This window comes from Pelophylax lessonae (assembly GCF_965119305.1).
Source record: "Pelophylax lessonae genome assembly, chromosome: 1".
Lineage (NCBI taxonomy): Eukaryota > Metazoa > Chordata > Amphibia > Anura > Ranidae > Pelophylax > Pelophylax lessonae.
The window spans coordinates 182,094,737-182,111,370 of NC_138768.1; the positions used below are offsets into that span (position 1 = coordinate 182,094,737).

General features: G+C 43.5%; 1 protein-coding gene across 3 annotated transcripts in view; it reads right to left on the reverse strand.

Moving 5' to 3' along the window:
* The window catches only part of MCC (MCC regulator of WNT signaling pathway), a gene marked incomplete at its 5' end in the record, with an annotated part of 565,928 nt that overhangs the window by 26,600 nt on the left and 522,694 nt on the right, over positions 1 to 16,634 (reverse strand). For all 3 annotated transcript variants that reach the window (XM_082243687.1, XM_082243688.1, XM_082243689.1), the window contains 2 exons: positions 1,075 to 1,166; positions 6,501 to 6,707. In XM_082243687.1, coding sequence (XP_082099813.1) covers positions 1,075 to 1,166; positions 6,501 to 6,707 — 299 coding nt within the window. The remainder of the gene's footprint in view (positions 1 to 1,074; positions 1,167 to 6,500; positions 6,708 to 16,634) is intronic.

Genomic DNA, 16,634 nt, shown 5'->3' on the forward strand with positions numbered 1-16,634 from the left:
CCACAAGCTACTTTTATTGTGCCATCCTCATGACCAAAGAGGTTTGTAGTTTGGGACCTTTTCATGGCTTGGGATGTGCCCATCCTTTGTTTTCCAAAAGTTTACATCACCCCACTCGGCACGAAGACCTCATAAATACAAGGTTCTGATTTTGTAGAGATCCTGTAAATGGCAGATCACAGATAAATGATATACAAACCAACAGTCCCAAAGCAATGTTGCCTGAGGAAACCTTGATTGGCTCCTATGAGAATGAGCTGAAAGGAAAGGCAGCATCCTTCTTCACATTGAAATACATCTTACTTTGTGATTCACAATGAACATGTTAAGTACATTATCAAACAAAGTGCAATAATGCTTTTTGCAAATCCATGGGAATGTAAAACCTGTTTAAAGTAGGTCAAATGCAAGTCAGAACGGGGTCAAATGTACCTGTCGATTAATTTTGAATTATCTCAAGAGTCTCAAACTGAAGTAAAACTGATGCCGATGAGACACGCCAATTGATCCAAGTTCTTAAAGTGGTACTAAACTCACAACAGTAAAATCAGTCTGTATATGTAGTAAAGCATGCTTGTTATACTCACTGTGGAACCTTAGGGGTTAATCTTTTGCACTATGTAAAAAGGCTGTTTGATCCAATCTCCCCTGATCCACCCCTTCTTCCACTGTCCCCAATCCATCTCCTGATAAGACAAGGCCTTTGGAGTCACTCTGCACGTGCTAAGTTTGGTGTGTATTGCTCGTTTTTTTTTTTTTCTCAGGAGGGTGCATGTGATCAGCACAGGGCCAATCAGCACTGTCCAAACAGAGGGTCAGGGGTCCCAAGTAGAATGAAAACTCCTCCTACAAGCTTCAACCAGACACTAGAAGTCACAAGTCTTCTATATACTGCTGATGAAAAGAGGTATTTAGCAGTTTATATACTAAAATAATTGCATTTCCATGTTCTGTGTGAGACCAGATATAGTGAATGGGGCGTCCTGGGTTTAGTAACACTTTAAATTTGGAATCTGTCTTTATGGGTAACCTCTCCAATTTCTTTGCTACTACTTCTGCAGTTTGGGCACTTACCTTTTTAGTGCACTGGTGAGTTCTGATGTAAGTTCACTGTCATTGTACGTTCTTAGCTCAGACAAGGATAATGCAGAACCTTCTATGGATTCCTATGTAACAAGAAAATATATAACATCATTCATGGTTAACTTGTATTGCACGCATAATTAGCACAACACACAGCTAGTGGCAGCAAAGCACTTGATTAATCTATTAAATAAATGTCTTTCTAGTACAGATGCAGACATTACAAAGAGAAAAGAAATAGATCATTTTAATATTGCAAAGGAAGTATGACAAGACACAGAGTATAGAAGTTAATAACATGCTCACTCTGGGAAGCTGGCGGCTCAGAGTATGACTAAACAAAGAACAGAAAATCAAATAATAGTCCTGGAAAATCATGAATAATGTATTGGACACATTTCACAGAGTCCCCAACTCACCAACAGTGCAGCACTTGACTAATCAGAAGAACAAGCATGCACCATATGCATGGTATATGCATCCACTAAGGACCAAATAATGGAACTGAAACAAACTAAGGCTACAGGTCAAGGCTGCAGTTATTGAATAACACATACAGTATATGATTTTCAGCAAACCAAAAACATTGACTAACATTCTAGGTAAACTGCACGCGTCATTATACTGTAACACTGGAAATCGGTTATAAGCCAGACGATTTCTGAATAGGCTAAGGAGTTGTGTCATATCATGTGCATGGAGGAATTGACAGTCCAGCTGTATGAGAGGACAGAGATCCACTTTAACATTTAGTGCCCATGGTTGTTATATATGGACTCAGACCATTTTAACCACTTAAGCCCCGGAGGATTTGGCTGCTAAAGGACCAGGGGTTTTTTTGCGATTTTTTACTGCGTGACTTTAACGGACAATTGCGCGGTCGTGCGACGCTGTACCTAAACGAATTTGACGTCCTTTTTTTCCCACAAACAGAGCTTTCTTTTGGTGGTATTTGATCACCTGTGCGATTTTTTGATCACGCGCTATAAACAAAAAAAGAGCGTAAATTTTGCAAAAATAACAATATTTTTCACATTTTTTTATATGAAATTCCCCAAAAAAAAAAGTAAAAATCAAAATTTTTTAACATTTTTCGGCCAATTTGTTTTATGCTACCTATGTTTGGTAAAAAAAAATCGCAAAAAGCGTATTTTGATTGGTTTGCGCAAAAGTTATCGCGTTTACTAACAAAGAGAAAGATTTTTGTCATTTTTGGTGTTTTTTTTTTTAACGCGTAATGGCGGCGATCTGCGATTTTTTTTTCGGTACTGCGACATTGCGGCGGACAGATCGGACCCTTGACTGACATTTTTGACACTTTTGGGGTTACCAGTGACATTACTGCAGTAATCAGTGCTATACATATGCACTGTTACTGCAAAAATGACACTGGCAGGGAAGGGGTTAACTTTATTGGGAAGGGAGGGGTTAAGTGTGTCCTAGGGGCGTGCTTTCTACTGTGTAGGGACATTGCTATTGGTGTAAAAGCAAAGATCAACCGTTCTACATAGTAGAACGGTCAGATCTTTACTTTTACACAGGGAGAACTGACAGGCAGCTTGTTTACACAAGCTGCTCTGTCTTTCTCCCTTCACAGGAGCGATCGTAGTGTGGCCGGCGGACATCGAGTCCGCCGGTCACACGCACTGACTTGCCTGTGAACGAGCCGCGGCGGGCGCGCGCCTCGGCGGGCGCGCGCCCGCTCGCTATAGGCTCGCAAGTCAGTGACAGGCGAGTGACGTACCGATACGTCACTCTGCCTGGCCGGGGCTGACCGCCGCAGTATATAGTCGTGCGGCGGTCGGCAACCGGTTAAATTGTATTAATAGCTTAAAACTAATGCCCCATACACACGTGCAGATTATCTGCAGACTTTTGTCTGCAGACTTACCAAAACCATATAATATGAGGTCAAACCTAAACACTTTCAATTTGTATGCAATCCGGCAGGCCCTTGCACTACATAGAAAAGGTAAGTCTGCAGATAATCTGCACGTGTGTACGGGGCATTAGACAGAAAAAAAATTTTTTTTGCACAACATGGACTTTAACGGCACACAGTAAGAAATGATCTATAGGAATAAAATAAAATATAATATATTTATACAAGTAGTTGACTACCCCCATGTCTCCAATCTGTCCCTGATGTGGACATTTATATGTATTTATATCCCTAGTTTTATTCAAAATATTCTTGTGTGAGTCATCTTCACTGCCGTTATTAGTTATACTCATTTTAAATTACATAATTAGAAGAATTTATGGCGTATGTTTCTATTATCATCATTATTTGGGATATTTGTCATTAGAGTACTTATGTCCATGGATGCATCCCCACCTCCATATTTCTGGGATCGTCCTGTCAGTTGGCCTTCCTTCTGGTGAATATAGCCGCTTTTTACCAGATGACATATTGGTTATATGTTGAAAATTCTATATATGTTTTATGGTGATTTTTGTAGATAAGTAAAATTACATTCAATGTATTATGCTCAAACTACAGTATAGTTCCATGTGAATTATTGTTTTACTCATCAGTTGTTATTGTTTAGTGCACATTTGATAGGCCCCTGAGGAAGCGTAAATGTGCGAAACATGTTGGAAGTCTAAGCTCTAAACAGATGATAAGCATTAGAGTTGCACTCCACCATCTTCTACCATCTCTGAATCGATCTTCCTGAACAATAGAGAATATCCATCAGTGGAATTTGTGAAGGAAAGTTACACGTTTATTTTGTGAAAACATTAATATGAAGTGTTATTGGGCACCCATATGCTTAATGATATCAATATATGTAGAATGCGGGTACATACTATGTCCACTATTTGTACAATTTTTTATTTTTGTGATTTTTTGGGTATAAATTATATATACCGTTTAAAAAAAAAAATGTGAATAAATATATTCGATTTTATACCTATAGATCATTTCTTACTATGTGCCGTTAAAGTCCATGTTGTGCTAATTTTTTTCTGTCTAGATTGAATAGGATGTGGCACTGCTTTACCCATTTATGTCCATGGTAACCGCCCCATAGGGACATTGTTTTTGATATAGATTAAAACGTAGTCAGCCCCGATTGACATGGGATTGGTTCTGACAGTGGTTGGTAGGACGTGAGCCCAGAGAATAGCTTCCCCCCCCCCCCCTCCCATTTTCTCTTCCAATATCCGATTTTGTTCATTGAGTTTTTTTATACTCGAGAAAGTTTATATGATCTACCAAGATGTTAGTATTCTCCCAAGTGGGGGTCATGTTGTCCTCTACGGTTGATTTATCTCTTGAACTGGGTTCTGTTGTATGTCTTTTTTCCGTTTTTGGGTTCTGTGATCCAGCTTGAATGTGTTAGTTTTCATTTGTGTGTACTACTGTCTGTATTCCCTCTGTCCGGTTTGTTCTTTACAATAAAAATGATTGAAACATAAAACATTACTGCTAACCCTGTGTCAGTCACAGATATACTGTGAGCACACAAAAAGCAATGCCATGATGCCAAAATGTTTTTCTTAATCATTTGCATTAAAGCTATCTAAAACTCAGGGAAGGCATACATCATACACTGAACAAAATTATAAACACAACACTTTTGTTTTTGCACCCATTTTTCATGAGCTGGACTCAATGATCTAAGACTATTTCTATGTAAACAAAATGCCAATTTCTCTCAAATATTGTTCACAAATCTGTCAAAATCTGTGTTAGTGAGCACTTCTCCTTTGCCGACATAATCCATCCACCTCACAGGTGTGGCATAGCAAGATGCTGATTAGACAGCATGATTATTGCACAGATGAGCCTTAGGCTGGCCACAATAAAGGCCACTCTAAAATGTGCAGTTTTACTGTATTTGGGGGGGGTCAGTATCTGGTGTGACCACCATTTGTTTCATGCAGTGCAACACATCTCCTTCGCATAGAGTTGATCAGGTTGTTGATTGTGGCCTGTGGAATGTTGGTCCACTCCTCTTCAATGGCTGCGCGAAGTTGCTGGATATTGGCAGGACCTGGAACACGCGGTTGTATGCGCCAATCCAGAGCATCCCAAACATGCTCAATGGGTGACATGCCTGGTGAGTATGCTGGCCATGCAAGAACTGGGATGTTTTCAGCTTCCAGAAATTGTGTACAGATTCTTGCAACATGGGGCAATGCATTATCATGCTTCAACATGAGGTTATGGTCGTGGATGAATGGCACAACATTGGGCCTCAGGATCCTGTCACGGTATCTCTGTGCATTCAAAATGCCATCAATAAAATTCACACGTGTTTGTTGTCCATAACATACGCCTGCCCATACCATAACCCCACCACCACTATGGGCCTCTCGATCCACAACACTGACATTAGCAAACCGCTCACCCACATGACGCCATACACGCTGTCTGCTATCTGCCCTGTACAGTGAAAACCGAAATTCATCCGTGAAGAGAACACCTTTCTAAAATGCTAGATGCCATTAAATGTGAGCATTCGCCCACTCAAGTTGGTTACGACAACGAACTGCAGTCAGGTTGAGACCCTGATGAGGATGACAAGCATGCAGATGAGCTTCCCTGAGATGGTTTCTGACAATTTGTGCAGAAATTCTTTGGTTACGCAAACCCATTGTTGCAGCAGCTGTCTGCGTGGATGGTCTCAGACTATCTTGGAGGTGAAGATGCTGGATGTGGAGGTACTGGGCTGGTGCGGTTACACGTGGTCTGCGGTTGTGAGGCCTGTTGAATGTACTGTCAAATTCTCTAAAATGCCTTTGAAGATGGCTTATGGTGGAGAAATGAACATTCAATTTATGGGCAACAGCTCTGGTGGACATTCCTGCAGTCAGCATGCCAATTGCACGCTCCCTCAAAACTTGCGACATCTGTGGCATTGTGCTGTGTGATAAAATTTCACATTTTAGAGTGGCCTTTTATTGTGGCCAGCCTAAGGCACACCTGTGCAATAATCATGCTGTTTAATCAGCATCTTGATATGCCACACCTGTGAGGTGGATGGATTATCTCAGCAAAAGGGAAGTGCTCACTAACAGATATTTAGACAGATTTGTGAACAATATTTGAGAGAAATAGGCCTTTTGTGTACATAGAAAAAGTCTTAGATCTTTGAGTTGAGCTCATGAAAAATGAAAATGGGAGGCAAAAACAAAAAAGTGTTGCGTTTATAATTTTGTTCAGTATAAGTTCAAACCCCCCCAATACTGTAAACCTTATTAAAAAGCCTTGTCTAATCTCCCATTCCATGGTAGTTCCATCAAAGATTACTTTCAAGAGCTCTATGGGCCCCTAATTCATTTACAGTATCGTAGAACCTTTGTCTCTGCGAAGGTGAAGGGAGTCATAAAAAGGAAGCATGCCCAGGTGGTTCCATGCTCTAAAAAGACCTAATAAAAACGTAAAGCTATATCTGTGGTCTCACCTTTCCCATCTTGTCTTTGCTGCTGCTGCTGGCTGAACTCAGCGACCGCATCCTCTGTTCTTTCTGCTCTTCCACTTCAGACTTAAGGTGCTCAATATGAACCAAGTAGGCTTGTTCCTGGGCATCCCGTGTGCTCAACTTTAGTTCTAAAGCTTTCTTCTCCTTTTCTAGTAGGTATAGCTGTGCCTTGAGTTCAGCCATTTCCTCCTGTCATCAAAAGACAATCACAAGGTTAGCAGCAAGGTCAAAGCAATAAGTGAGCTTCTCATTTCATTTTATACTGGGAGCACATTTTATGTCAGTGTCTTGTATGTTGTGTTGAGCTCAAACCTTTATTACCACTATGAGTAAAAAATATAAACATCAGAAATTATCTAACATTTAGGACATTTTTCTAAAGCCTACACCACTGGGAGAATATGAAGAAGCTGTTATTTTGATTGTCTCATCTTACTTGTGGCTGGGCTTCATTTGCCATGCAGATCCACTATTAAGGTTAAGACTTGCTATAGACAGGTAGATGTCATCCCATAAATTAAGTCTAGGAAGACATCTTCCCATTTAGTGAGGGTTAAGTCAACTGTTTGGAAGAGCGCATTAACAGCCACTGGTGTACCCTTTAATGGACTGATCCTTTTTAAAGTGTTGTATGGGGTGAGATTTATAGGTCCTGCAAGCATCTCATTACCATCTTTGGAGCAGTAGAGTGTAACACCAATGTACTCTATATTACCAAAAGTATTGGGTGGTCTGCCTTTACACACACATGAACTTTAATAGCATCCCAGTCTTAGTCTGTAGGGTTCAATATTAAGTTGGCCCACCCCTTTGTAGCTATAACAGCTTTAACCCATCTGTGAAGGCTGTGAACAAGGTTTAAGAGTGTGTCTATGGGAATGTTTGACCATTCTTCCAGAAGCGCATTTGTGAGGTCAGGCATTGATGTTCGACAAGAAGGCTTGGATCACAGTCTCCGCTCTAATTCATCTCAAAGGTGTTATATCGAATTCAGGCAGGCCAGTCAAGTTCCTCCACCCCAAACTCGCTCATCCATGTCTTTATGGACCTTGTTTCTGGACTGGTGCGCGATAATGTTGGAACAAGAAGGGGAATTCCCCAAACTGTTCCCATGAAGTTGGGAGCATGAAATTGTCCAAAATGTCTTGGTATGCACACGTCCTAAGAGTTCCCTTCACTGGAACTAAGGCACCAAGCTTACCCGCTGAACAAAAAAAAAAAACCCATAAAGGTCCATAAAGACATGAATGAGCGAGTTTGGGGTAGAGGAACTTGACTGGCCTTTTCGTCCAACATCAGTGCCTGACCTCACAAATGCGCGTCTAGAAGAATGGTCAAAGAATCCCATAGACACACTTCTAAATCTTGGGGACAGCCTTCCCAGATGAGGTGAAGCTGTTATAGCTGCAAAGGGTGGCCCAACTCAATATTGAACCCTACAGACTAAGACTGGGATGACATTAAAGTTCACGTGGGTCTAAAAAGCATGCGCCGCAATACTTTTGGTAATAATTGGATTTTTGTCTTACTGTAAAATCCTTTTCTCTGAAGTTCATTGACGGATGCAGTCTTTGTTATGCTGCCCCCCTACAGGAGTAGGACACTAGGCAAAAAAAGTTCTGGCTACGCCTATGGGCAGTCCCAGGGGGTATACCCTCTCTCCCCGCAATAGGATGTCAGTTTTGTATCAAAGCAGTGTCAGGGAAAACAATACCAACCCAATTCAAAATAGAGGGGGATACTGTGTCCATCAAACTTCAGAGAAAAAAAGGATTTTAAGGTTTTTAAGGTAAGACAAAAATCCAATTTTCTCTATCGTTCATTGATGGACGCAGTCTCTGTTCTTCATAACAGTAGGGGCGTCCCAAAGAAGTGCCTTAAAGATGAGGGGTGGGAACAGCAGAAAATAATTCCCCAAGGCTGAAAAATAGCCAACCAGGCAACATAGGACTCATCAGAACAAAAAGATGCAAAAACAGGTACCCGTTCCCCCCTCCCCCCTGAAAGGTGCCAAATGTGGTACCAGAGGGGGGGAGGAAGCAAAAGAGCGGAAGTTCCACTTTAGGATGGAACTCCGCTTTAAGGTTCCAAGGTGGCAACGCATCGGAGGTGCCAAGTGTCTCACCCCCTGGACAAAGTTACGCACCAGGGAATGGGTGTCTAGTGGCCTTTGGAAGAAAATTGCCAATGCCGTGATCGGACCCTTGATGGTACTCCAGGCCAATTTTTGATCAACTCCCCATTGAAGGCAGGCCAAGATCTGAGCCACCAAGTAAGAACGAGGGGGGACCCCAATAGACTCACACCACGCAATATACGACTTTCACGTACGATGATAAATCTTTCTAGAAGTCGCTTTTCTCGCTTTAAGCAGAGTGGGAATCACTGAAGTAGACAATCCCCTGTCCTTCAGCACCTGGCTTTCAACAGCTAAGCCATCAAAGCCAGCGACTGTAAAGCAGGATGGAAGATTGGCCCTTGAGACAGTAGATCCTCCCTGAGAGGAAGTCTCCAAGAAACGTCTGTGACTAGCCTGACATGGTCGGCATACCAAGCTCGGCGAGGCCAGCCCGGAGCCACAAGGATGACCGGAATCCATTCCACCTCGATCCACTGAAGAAGTCTTGGCAGCAACTTGAGAGGGGGAAAAGCATAGATCAGCTGGTACTGACCCCACAGAGCCACCAGTGCGTCTGTGGCGTCTGCCAGAGGGTCCCAAGATCGGCCCACAAACCTCTGCACTTTCTTGTTGATCTGAGATGCCAATAGATCTACTTCTTGAGTGCCCCAATGAAGGCACAACTGCTGGAACACCTCCAGGGGGAGAGACCATTCCCCTTCATCCAAGGTCTGCCGACTGAGGTAATCCGCTGCCAATTTTCCACTCCTGGAATGTGAACAGCGGAAAGAGCTGGAACAAAGCGTTCCGTCCATCGAAGAATGCTTGCCACCTCTAAGGCCGCAAGGACACTCCTGGTGCCCCCTTGGTAATTAACATAAGCCACAGCCATGGCATTGTCCAATTGAATGAGCACCGGACAGCCTTGAAGATACTCCGTCCAGTGGACTAGGCAAAGCCTGATCGCTCTCAGGACCGAAGCCACCATATCAGGCACCCCCTGGTCCCCTGGCTCAGCTGGATCTGGTTGTCCAGGGAAATTGGATCTTTGTTCCATTTGAGAAGGATTTCCTTCTGGAGGATTCTCGTGTGGAATTGAGCGAAAGGGATCGCCTCGAAGGACGACACCATCAAGTTTTTCCAGAGGAATAAACACCCTGGCTGAGGACGAATCCAAAATCAGACCCAGATAGTCCAGTCACATGGAAGGAACCAGGGATGACTTCTCAAGTTTCAGAAGCCACCCGAACTCCTCCAGAGTTCTTATGGTGATCTCTAAGTTTGTCACCAGCACCGTGGGAGACTCTGCACGGAGAAGCAGATCGTCCAGGTAACTCAAGACCTATATCCCCCGCTGGTGTAACAATGCCAGGACCGGAGCCAACACCTTTGTGAAGACCCGAGGAGCAGAGGCGAGACCAAAGGGTAACGCCACAAACTGATATTGATCCTCTCCCATGGCAAAGCGGAGAAACCGTTGATGTCCTGCACATATCAGGATGTGAAGGTAGGCATCTTTGATGTCTATGAAGGCCAAGAAATCCCCCTGGTGTAGGGAGGCCACCACCGTGAGAAACAGATTCCATCTTTGGAACTCGCACGAAGTAATTCAGTGTCTTTAGGTCCAGAATTGGATGCACCTTGCCCTCCTTCCAGGGGACCATAAACAGGTTTGAGTAAAAGCCCTGAAAACGTTCCGAATACGGAAGCGGAACTATTATTTCTTGTTGTAACAGGTCCTGTACTGCCCCAAAGAGAGCCTGTAAGCGATCCGGGGACAGTCGTACATTGGAAGAGAAAAACCTTACCGGCGGGACAGATCGAAACTCGATCTTGCAACCGGACCGTATCACCTTGTGAACTCACTTGTCCTGTATACGGGATAACCATAGGTCCGGGAACCGGCAAAGACGCCCCCACCCCAGATAGGGATGAAGGCGCACCTTCAGGCTGAAGGGGTCTTATCCGCAGGTCTGGAGAAACCCGATTTCTGTTTGCCAGACCAGGGTCGTTTGGAGCCACCCGAGGAGGCCTTGAAGGACTTTGATCCTTTATCACTTTTTGTGTGCTGAAAAGGAGGGAACCCATCTATGACGAGAGTCCTTATCCTTGTTAGCCTGTGGGAGAAAGGTACTCTTACTCCCTGTAAGACCTTTGATAACGTCGTCAAGGGTAGCCCCAAACAGGCAATCACCTTAGAAAGGAAGATCCGTCAAGGCCTTCTTTGAGGTATGATCTGCAGACCAGCATTTTAGTCAAAGTATACGCCAGAGGACCACTGCCAAAACCGACAGTTGGGCCAATATTGGAGCCTCATCCAGCGAGGCTGTCGCAAACAAAGTGCAGCCCCTGCATCGACTGGTCCGCCAGCTCCGCAAAAGCAGGGGGGATTTGTACCCCCTCCAGGTCACAGCGTAGTAACTTAGCCCATTCAGGCAAGGTTTGTGACAAAAAGGCAATTGTAAACACCGGTCTTAGTGCAGACCCCGCCAGGGAGTATATATTACAGGCCACGGACCCTGCCTTTCTATCCACCGGATCCTTAAAAAACGAGGAATCCTCCACTGGGATCATGGTAGCTTTATTCAGTCTGGAGACCGGAGGGTCCACCGTAGGTGGCAAAGTCCACTTTTTTTTTATAAAGGACTCCTCAAAGGGGTAGCGTCTAGCAATCTGCTTAGGCACCCCAGGGGGGAGCTTTGGGCGGCCCCATTCTTTTTTGACCATGTTGTCAAAATACGTGGGAAGAGGGAAACCCTTTGCCTCTCTGGATGGCTTGTGAGTGCCAACCGTAACCTGTGCCTCAGCTGCAGTCACAACTGTGTCCTCCATTTTTAGGGTCTCACACACAGATACAATCAATGCGTACACCAGCGCCTTTTCTTGAGTGGTGGCGGAGGGAGAGTTGTCATCCACACTATCAGCCTCCTAGATGGGATCGACAGAAAGGGGGCCCTGGAAGTGACAGGTGAATCCCCCCCCGCCCGATCGTTCGCCCAGTGGCGCACCCCTCCCCCGTCATCAGCCTTACGCTCGGTCCCAGCCCCTGGGAGTAGCTTCAAGCATTCCATAGCCCCAGTGGTGGGGGGGGGACAGGTGGAGGGGTGCGTGACAGGACAGAGCGTAACCCGGGGCGCGAGGGTCCGACCGTCCTAAGGAGGGGCCTGAGTCCACCCCAAAACCCACCGGGGGGAGAGGGGGGAACAATTTACTTACCGTACCTGAAACAGGCGGGTGCCATCTTCTGACAGAACCCCTCTCTGCCGAAGTGGGGGGGCTGTCAGCTAATAGGAACGCTGCGACTCGGGCCTAGACCCGGTCATATGCGACCTGGCGAGACGTTTTAACTCACAGGGCCAGTCCCCCTCCGATGGGGCTATGTTGCGGCCAACCTAGCGTGGAGCTGGGGTCTGCGCACGCACGCTGGTGGCTGGGGTGACCACTGGATCTATATATCCAGCCCGTCACCCAGTTCCGGCTTAGTTGCTTGCAGGTCTCACAGGAAAAAAATCCGGTAAAAGAAACTATGTAGGAAAAAACTTTTGCCAGGACCAGAGATCCCAGCAAGGAACTAGGTCCTCACTCCAGACTAGGCAGATTAAAATTGACATCCTGGGACTGCCCATAGGCGTAGCCAGAACTATTTTCTACCTAGTGTCCTACTCCTGTAGGGGGCAGCATAACCCTACTGTTATGAAGAACAGAGACTGCGTCCATCAATGAACGATAGAGAAATAGTGTATTTCTAGTGAATTGAAACTGGAAATATATTTTCCTGTTAAATGTAAAAATAAAACACCTCAATATTTCACTTTAAAGCAGGAACCTTCTGATGCTGACATTTAGAATTTCTTTCCTCCCACTGGATCCACCAGAGGAGCTCCCCAACAATCTCAGGAAAATACAGTATTTGAATTGGCCCAAGCCCACTGCCACTCCCATGTGACTGCACTTTGGCCTGGCAATGTAAAGCTGGCTATACATGGAGTGTTTATTGCATTCAACCAGCAGGTTGAAAAATAAAAATTGATACACAAGCGATGTGGATACGGTAATCTCCTCTGCTGTGCTATTGTATTTTGACAGCCAGGAGTCCTTAGTCAGAATAAACTCATCAGCGCTGCAGTCATTGGATAAATATGCTGATCAATTGCTGGTTTTCCAGCAGGACCGTTCGACAATTGAACAGAGAGGGATACACACATAAATTTGGTTCCTGCTGAACTGACTGAATTTCAATATGTATATAACTTGCTTCGGCACGACCTCAGGGCGAGTGTGTGTGTGAAAGAGATAGGGCTCTTTCACACGGGCGTTCCGTATGTACATGTATATCACCCCATCCGTTTGCGGGTGATATACGGACATTATGCATGTCAATGGGATTGCGGATGTCAGCGGATGACCATCCGCTGACATCCGATTTGCATCCTTTCAGCTCTGTTCCGTTTTTTGGAATGGAACAGAACCCTATTTTTCTTCCGTTTAAAAAACGGAAAGGAAGCGAAATCGGATGTCAGCGGTGTCATCCGCTGACATCCGCAATCCCCATAGACATACATTATGTCCGTATATCATCCGCAAACGGATGGGATGATCTGCGGACATACGGAGCGGATGACACAAGTGTCATCCGTGTCCGTGAAAAAAAAAAATGCCGCAGCGGAAGAAGAAATCGGAGCGGCCGTGTGAAAGAGCCCTTACAGAGTAATTTGTGTGTGTCTAAATGTTTGGGACATTCTCTTTGGAAATCACAAGGCAAAATTGGCTACAGTTGCTTTACCTCCTGGATGAAAACGGCTGGAATTTGAAAGAATATATTTTTTTTTAATCATTTTTAACTTCTAGCCATATCTTTAGATTCAGCAAAATATACAGACTATATATAACCCACTAAAAATCCATGTAAGACTAATATCCCCAGGGGAGAATGCAATGCTGAAGGCACAATTTCTTAAAAGCCACCCTCCGTTAATAAAAGTGTGCTTTCATTCACTTCCCTCTTCTCCTTGTGCTTGGTATGCATACCTCCCTTCTCTACAGAGGAGCTCTTATCTGTCAGCATTCCAAATGCTTTTACTATACAATTTTGTTTCATCAGTGGATTCCTGCAGAATGTTTCCCCAGAGAGTAAGGAGGCCATAGCCTTTACCTTAGCCATTATCATTGTGCTGCTCTAAAAGATGGTTTTTGCAGGATCTCCAAGTACAGCAGTGACATAGCTTAAACTACTTGTATGACGCAGATAGCCAAGTAAAATTGGGGCAATATGGCGAGGGTATTTTTAACAGATAAGATTATTCACAAGGACTGTGCTAACTCCAGCTGTTCCTATTGATGCTAAAGAGTCGTGTCTTTCTTACCCCTGAAACCAATGTAGTAATGCTCTATAACATGGTCACGTTTAACAGGTTTCATTAAATGACCAGGTACAAGGGGTCTGCTGGGAGATCTGTTATCTTTCTGCCCCCCAACATGTCACATATATATATGTGTCTGTATGTGTGTGTAGGTTACCCATAGCTGGCAGTCTGATCCCAAGTCATTTTCAAGATTTAGTATCTAAAATGACATGTGGGATCAGACTACCTGCTATGAGATTTCTTTAGCCACTTTTCAACATCTTTGACTAATAATCCGACAGGAATATCCTTGGCATGGACAAAGCATTCATATAGAAGTGCACGGTTTGTAGCTGGACCAGTGTCTCAGCCAGCTGTGCTCTGCCTGGCCCTGGAATGGGAACTCTTTGAAGCATTGTCTGAGTGTTTTTTGTTCTGTTCCTATATGCTGAATTAAATGCCATCCTCTGAAGGCGAAACATGGACATTAAATGCTATTGAATAAACATCACTTACAAGATGTGCTTAAAATGAAAGATCTATTAGAGGAGGAAGGCTCTCTAAAACAAATGAGATAAACAGCTGCGCTTAGGAAATATCACAGCTGCTGTAAATTTTCATCTCATATGAAGGGACAGGAAGGGTAGATGCTCTGAGCATTGTCTACTCTGAACACTATAGATCATTATTAAAGATCTGTGCATCATCTGTGGCCAAGACTGTTCACTTTCCTGATGGCTTATAGGTCTCATTAACCCGTATCTACGTATCATATCAAATATTCTCGCCTAGATTTACAAACAGAAGACAACAATTTAGCTGCCTCAGAATACAAATGAATGAAAGGGGAATGGATTTTTAAACTATAAGACCCCTTTCACACATGCTGTCCGTTTGTCTGTTTTTCATCCATCCGTTGACAGATGAAAAACGGACATCAATGCGTTCCTATGGGAAAAGGTATGTAAATGGATGATCATTCATTTACATCAATTTTCATCTGCTTCCGTCAACATCCGTTTTTTTGAACGGATAAAAGGCCTATTTTTCATCCATTAAAAAAATTGATCAGATGAAAAAATGGAAGACAAACTGAAGAAAAGTTTGAAAAACTGATGACAAAGGATGAAAAACAGATGACAAAAAAAACGTGACTGAACGGATGAAATGAACGATCCGTATGTGCGAAAGGGGCCTATCAGTTAGCAACGGAACCTTGGTCCAGATTTTAGAGTGTAGTGATTTTAGTATAATGAACGATGGTAAACAGGTATTTTTTTGGATAAAAGGAGGCACTCAAGTGGAAGTACCCGAAGACAAAGCAAAAAAAAGTTGTTACATCCAACTATCTCACAAGGGTGATTTTTAAAGTATATGTAAACCCAGACAATTATAAAAAGAAAAAGGAGTGTATCTGACCATTACAGGAGAGGTACCAATACCGCTGCAGAAATGACCACATCAATGAAACAACATGAGAATTTTTAAGTATCAATACACAATACTCATTGGTAAAATTCATAATTCTACTTATCCTCGATAATGATTTCAAAATACTAAGGCTCGCATGTCATTAGACCCATAACCAAAATACATTATCCAGTTGCAGACTCTAGGCGTACTAGCCATGGCCAAAAAAATGTCATCATTATACACCGGTGTGCAGGCAGCCAATGGAGGTGGATGCAGATACAGCGGCTACACGGACTCAAATTTTACCAGCCATGCAGGAGCGTATTCCAAGAAGTGCAGTGCAAATTACTCACCACTAGAAGAGAAAATGCAAGGATGTACACTAACTGCATTTTCTGTTAATGGCAACCGAAAAGTGGTGAGTAAACGTGCGTTTTTTCGTGCGTGACAACACATCAAAACCCATGGTAACAAATACATGAAGTTCAACACCCAAAGAGGTGCAGGAGCTCTTCTTTGGCACAACTGTCACATATAGGGGAGTTATTCAAGTGAATAGCCTGCCCTATGTGTCCTGCAGAAAAATGCACGTCCATGCAACATGTGCTTGTGAAAGCATCCTAAACACTGCTCCCAAAATTCCTTCTCTTGTGCCTATCTTCAGAAATCATGCATAACAAGTAATCCATGCAAAGTGTGTTACTCATATCAAAACCATGGGCAACCGTGACTTTGCTTCTATTGACCCATTTATTCTTCTTTCTTTACACGATGCACTGAAGCTTTTGCAGAGATGGTGGATCTATTGAAACCTCTCTGTCAGTTACAATTCTATTAACTAGATTTATTTTCCTACACAGTACATGTTGACATTTTATAGGGTGTAACATATCATTATTATTACAGACAGCACATAAACAACTTGTGTCTCTTCAGTGTGGAACCACAAAAAAGGGCTCAGATATCCAATGGCAGCCTAAAATATAATTATAATAGGCTTATGCCACAGCCACAATCTTTTCTGAGCCCAGCTGCCTCCCCACTTATCCAGCATACTGCCAGATACACAGGAGAAAAATCCTGAAAAACTGGATGTGTCTTTTCCCCAGAAAGCAGGGACATTACAAAATGTTTACACTACACTTTGGGTTACGCAGTGCTCTAAAAATGGCCATACATAGAGGTTATCTGATTCAAAAATGAATAGTCTCTCAAAAATTTTCCCTTCACCCAGCGTATGTA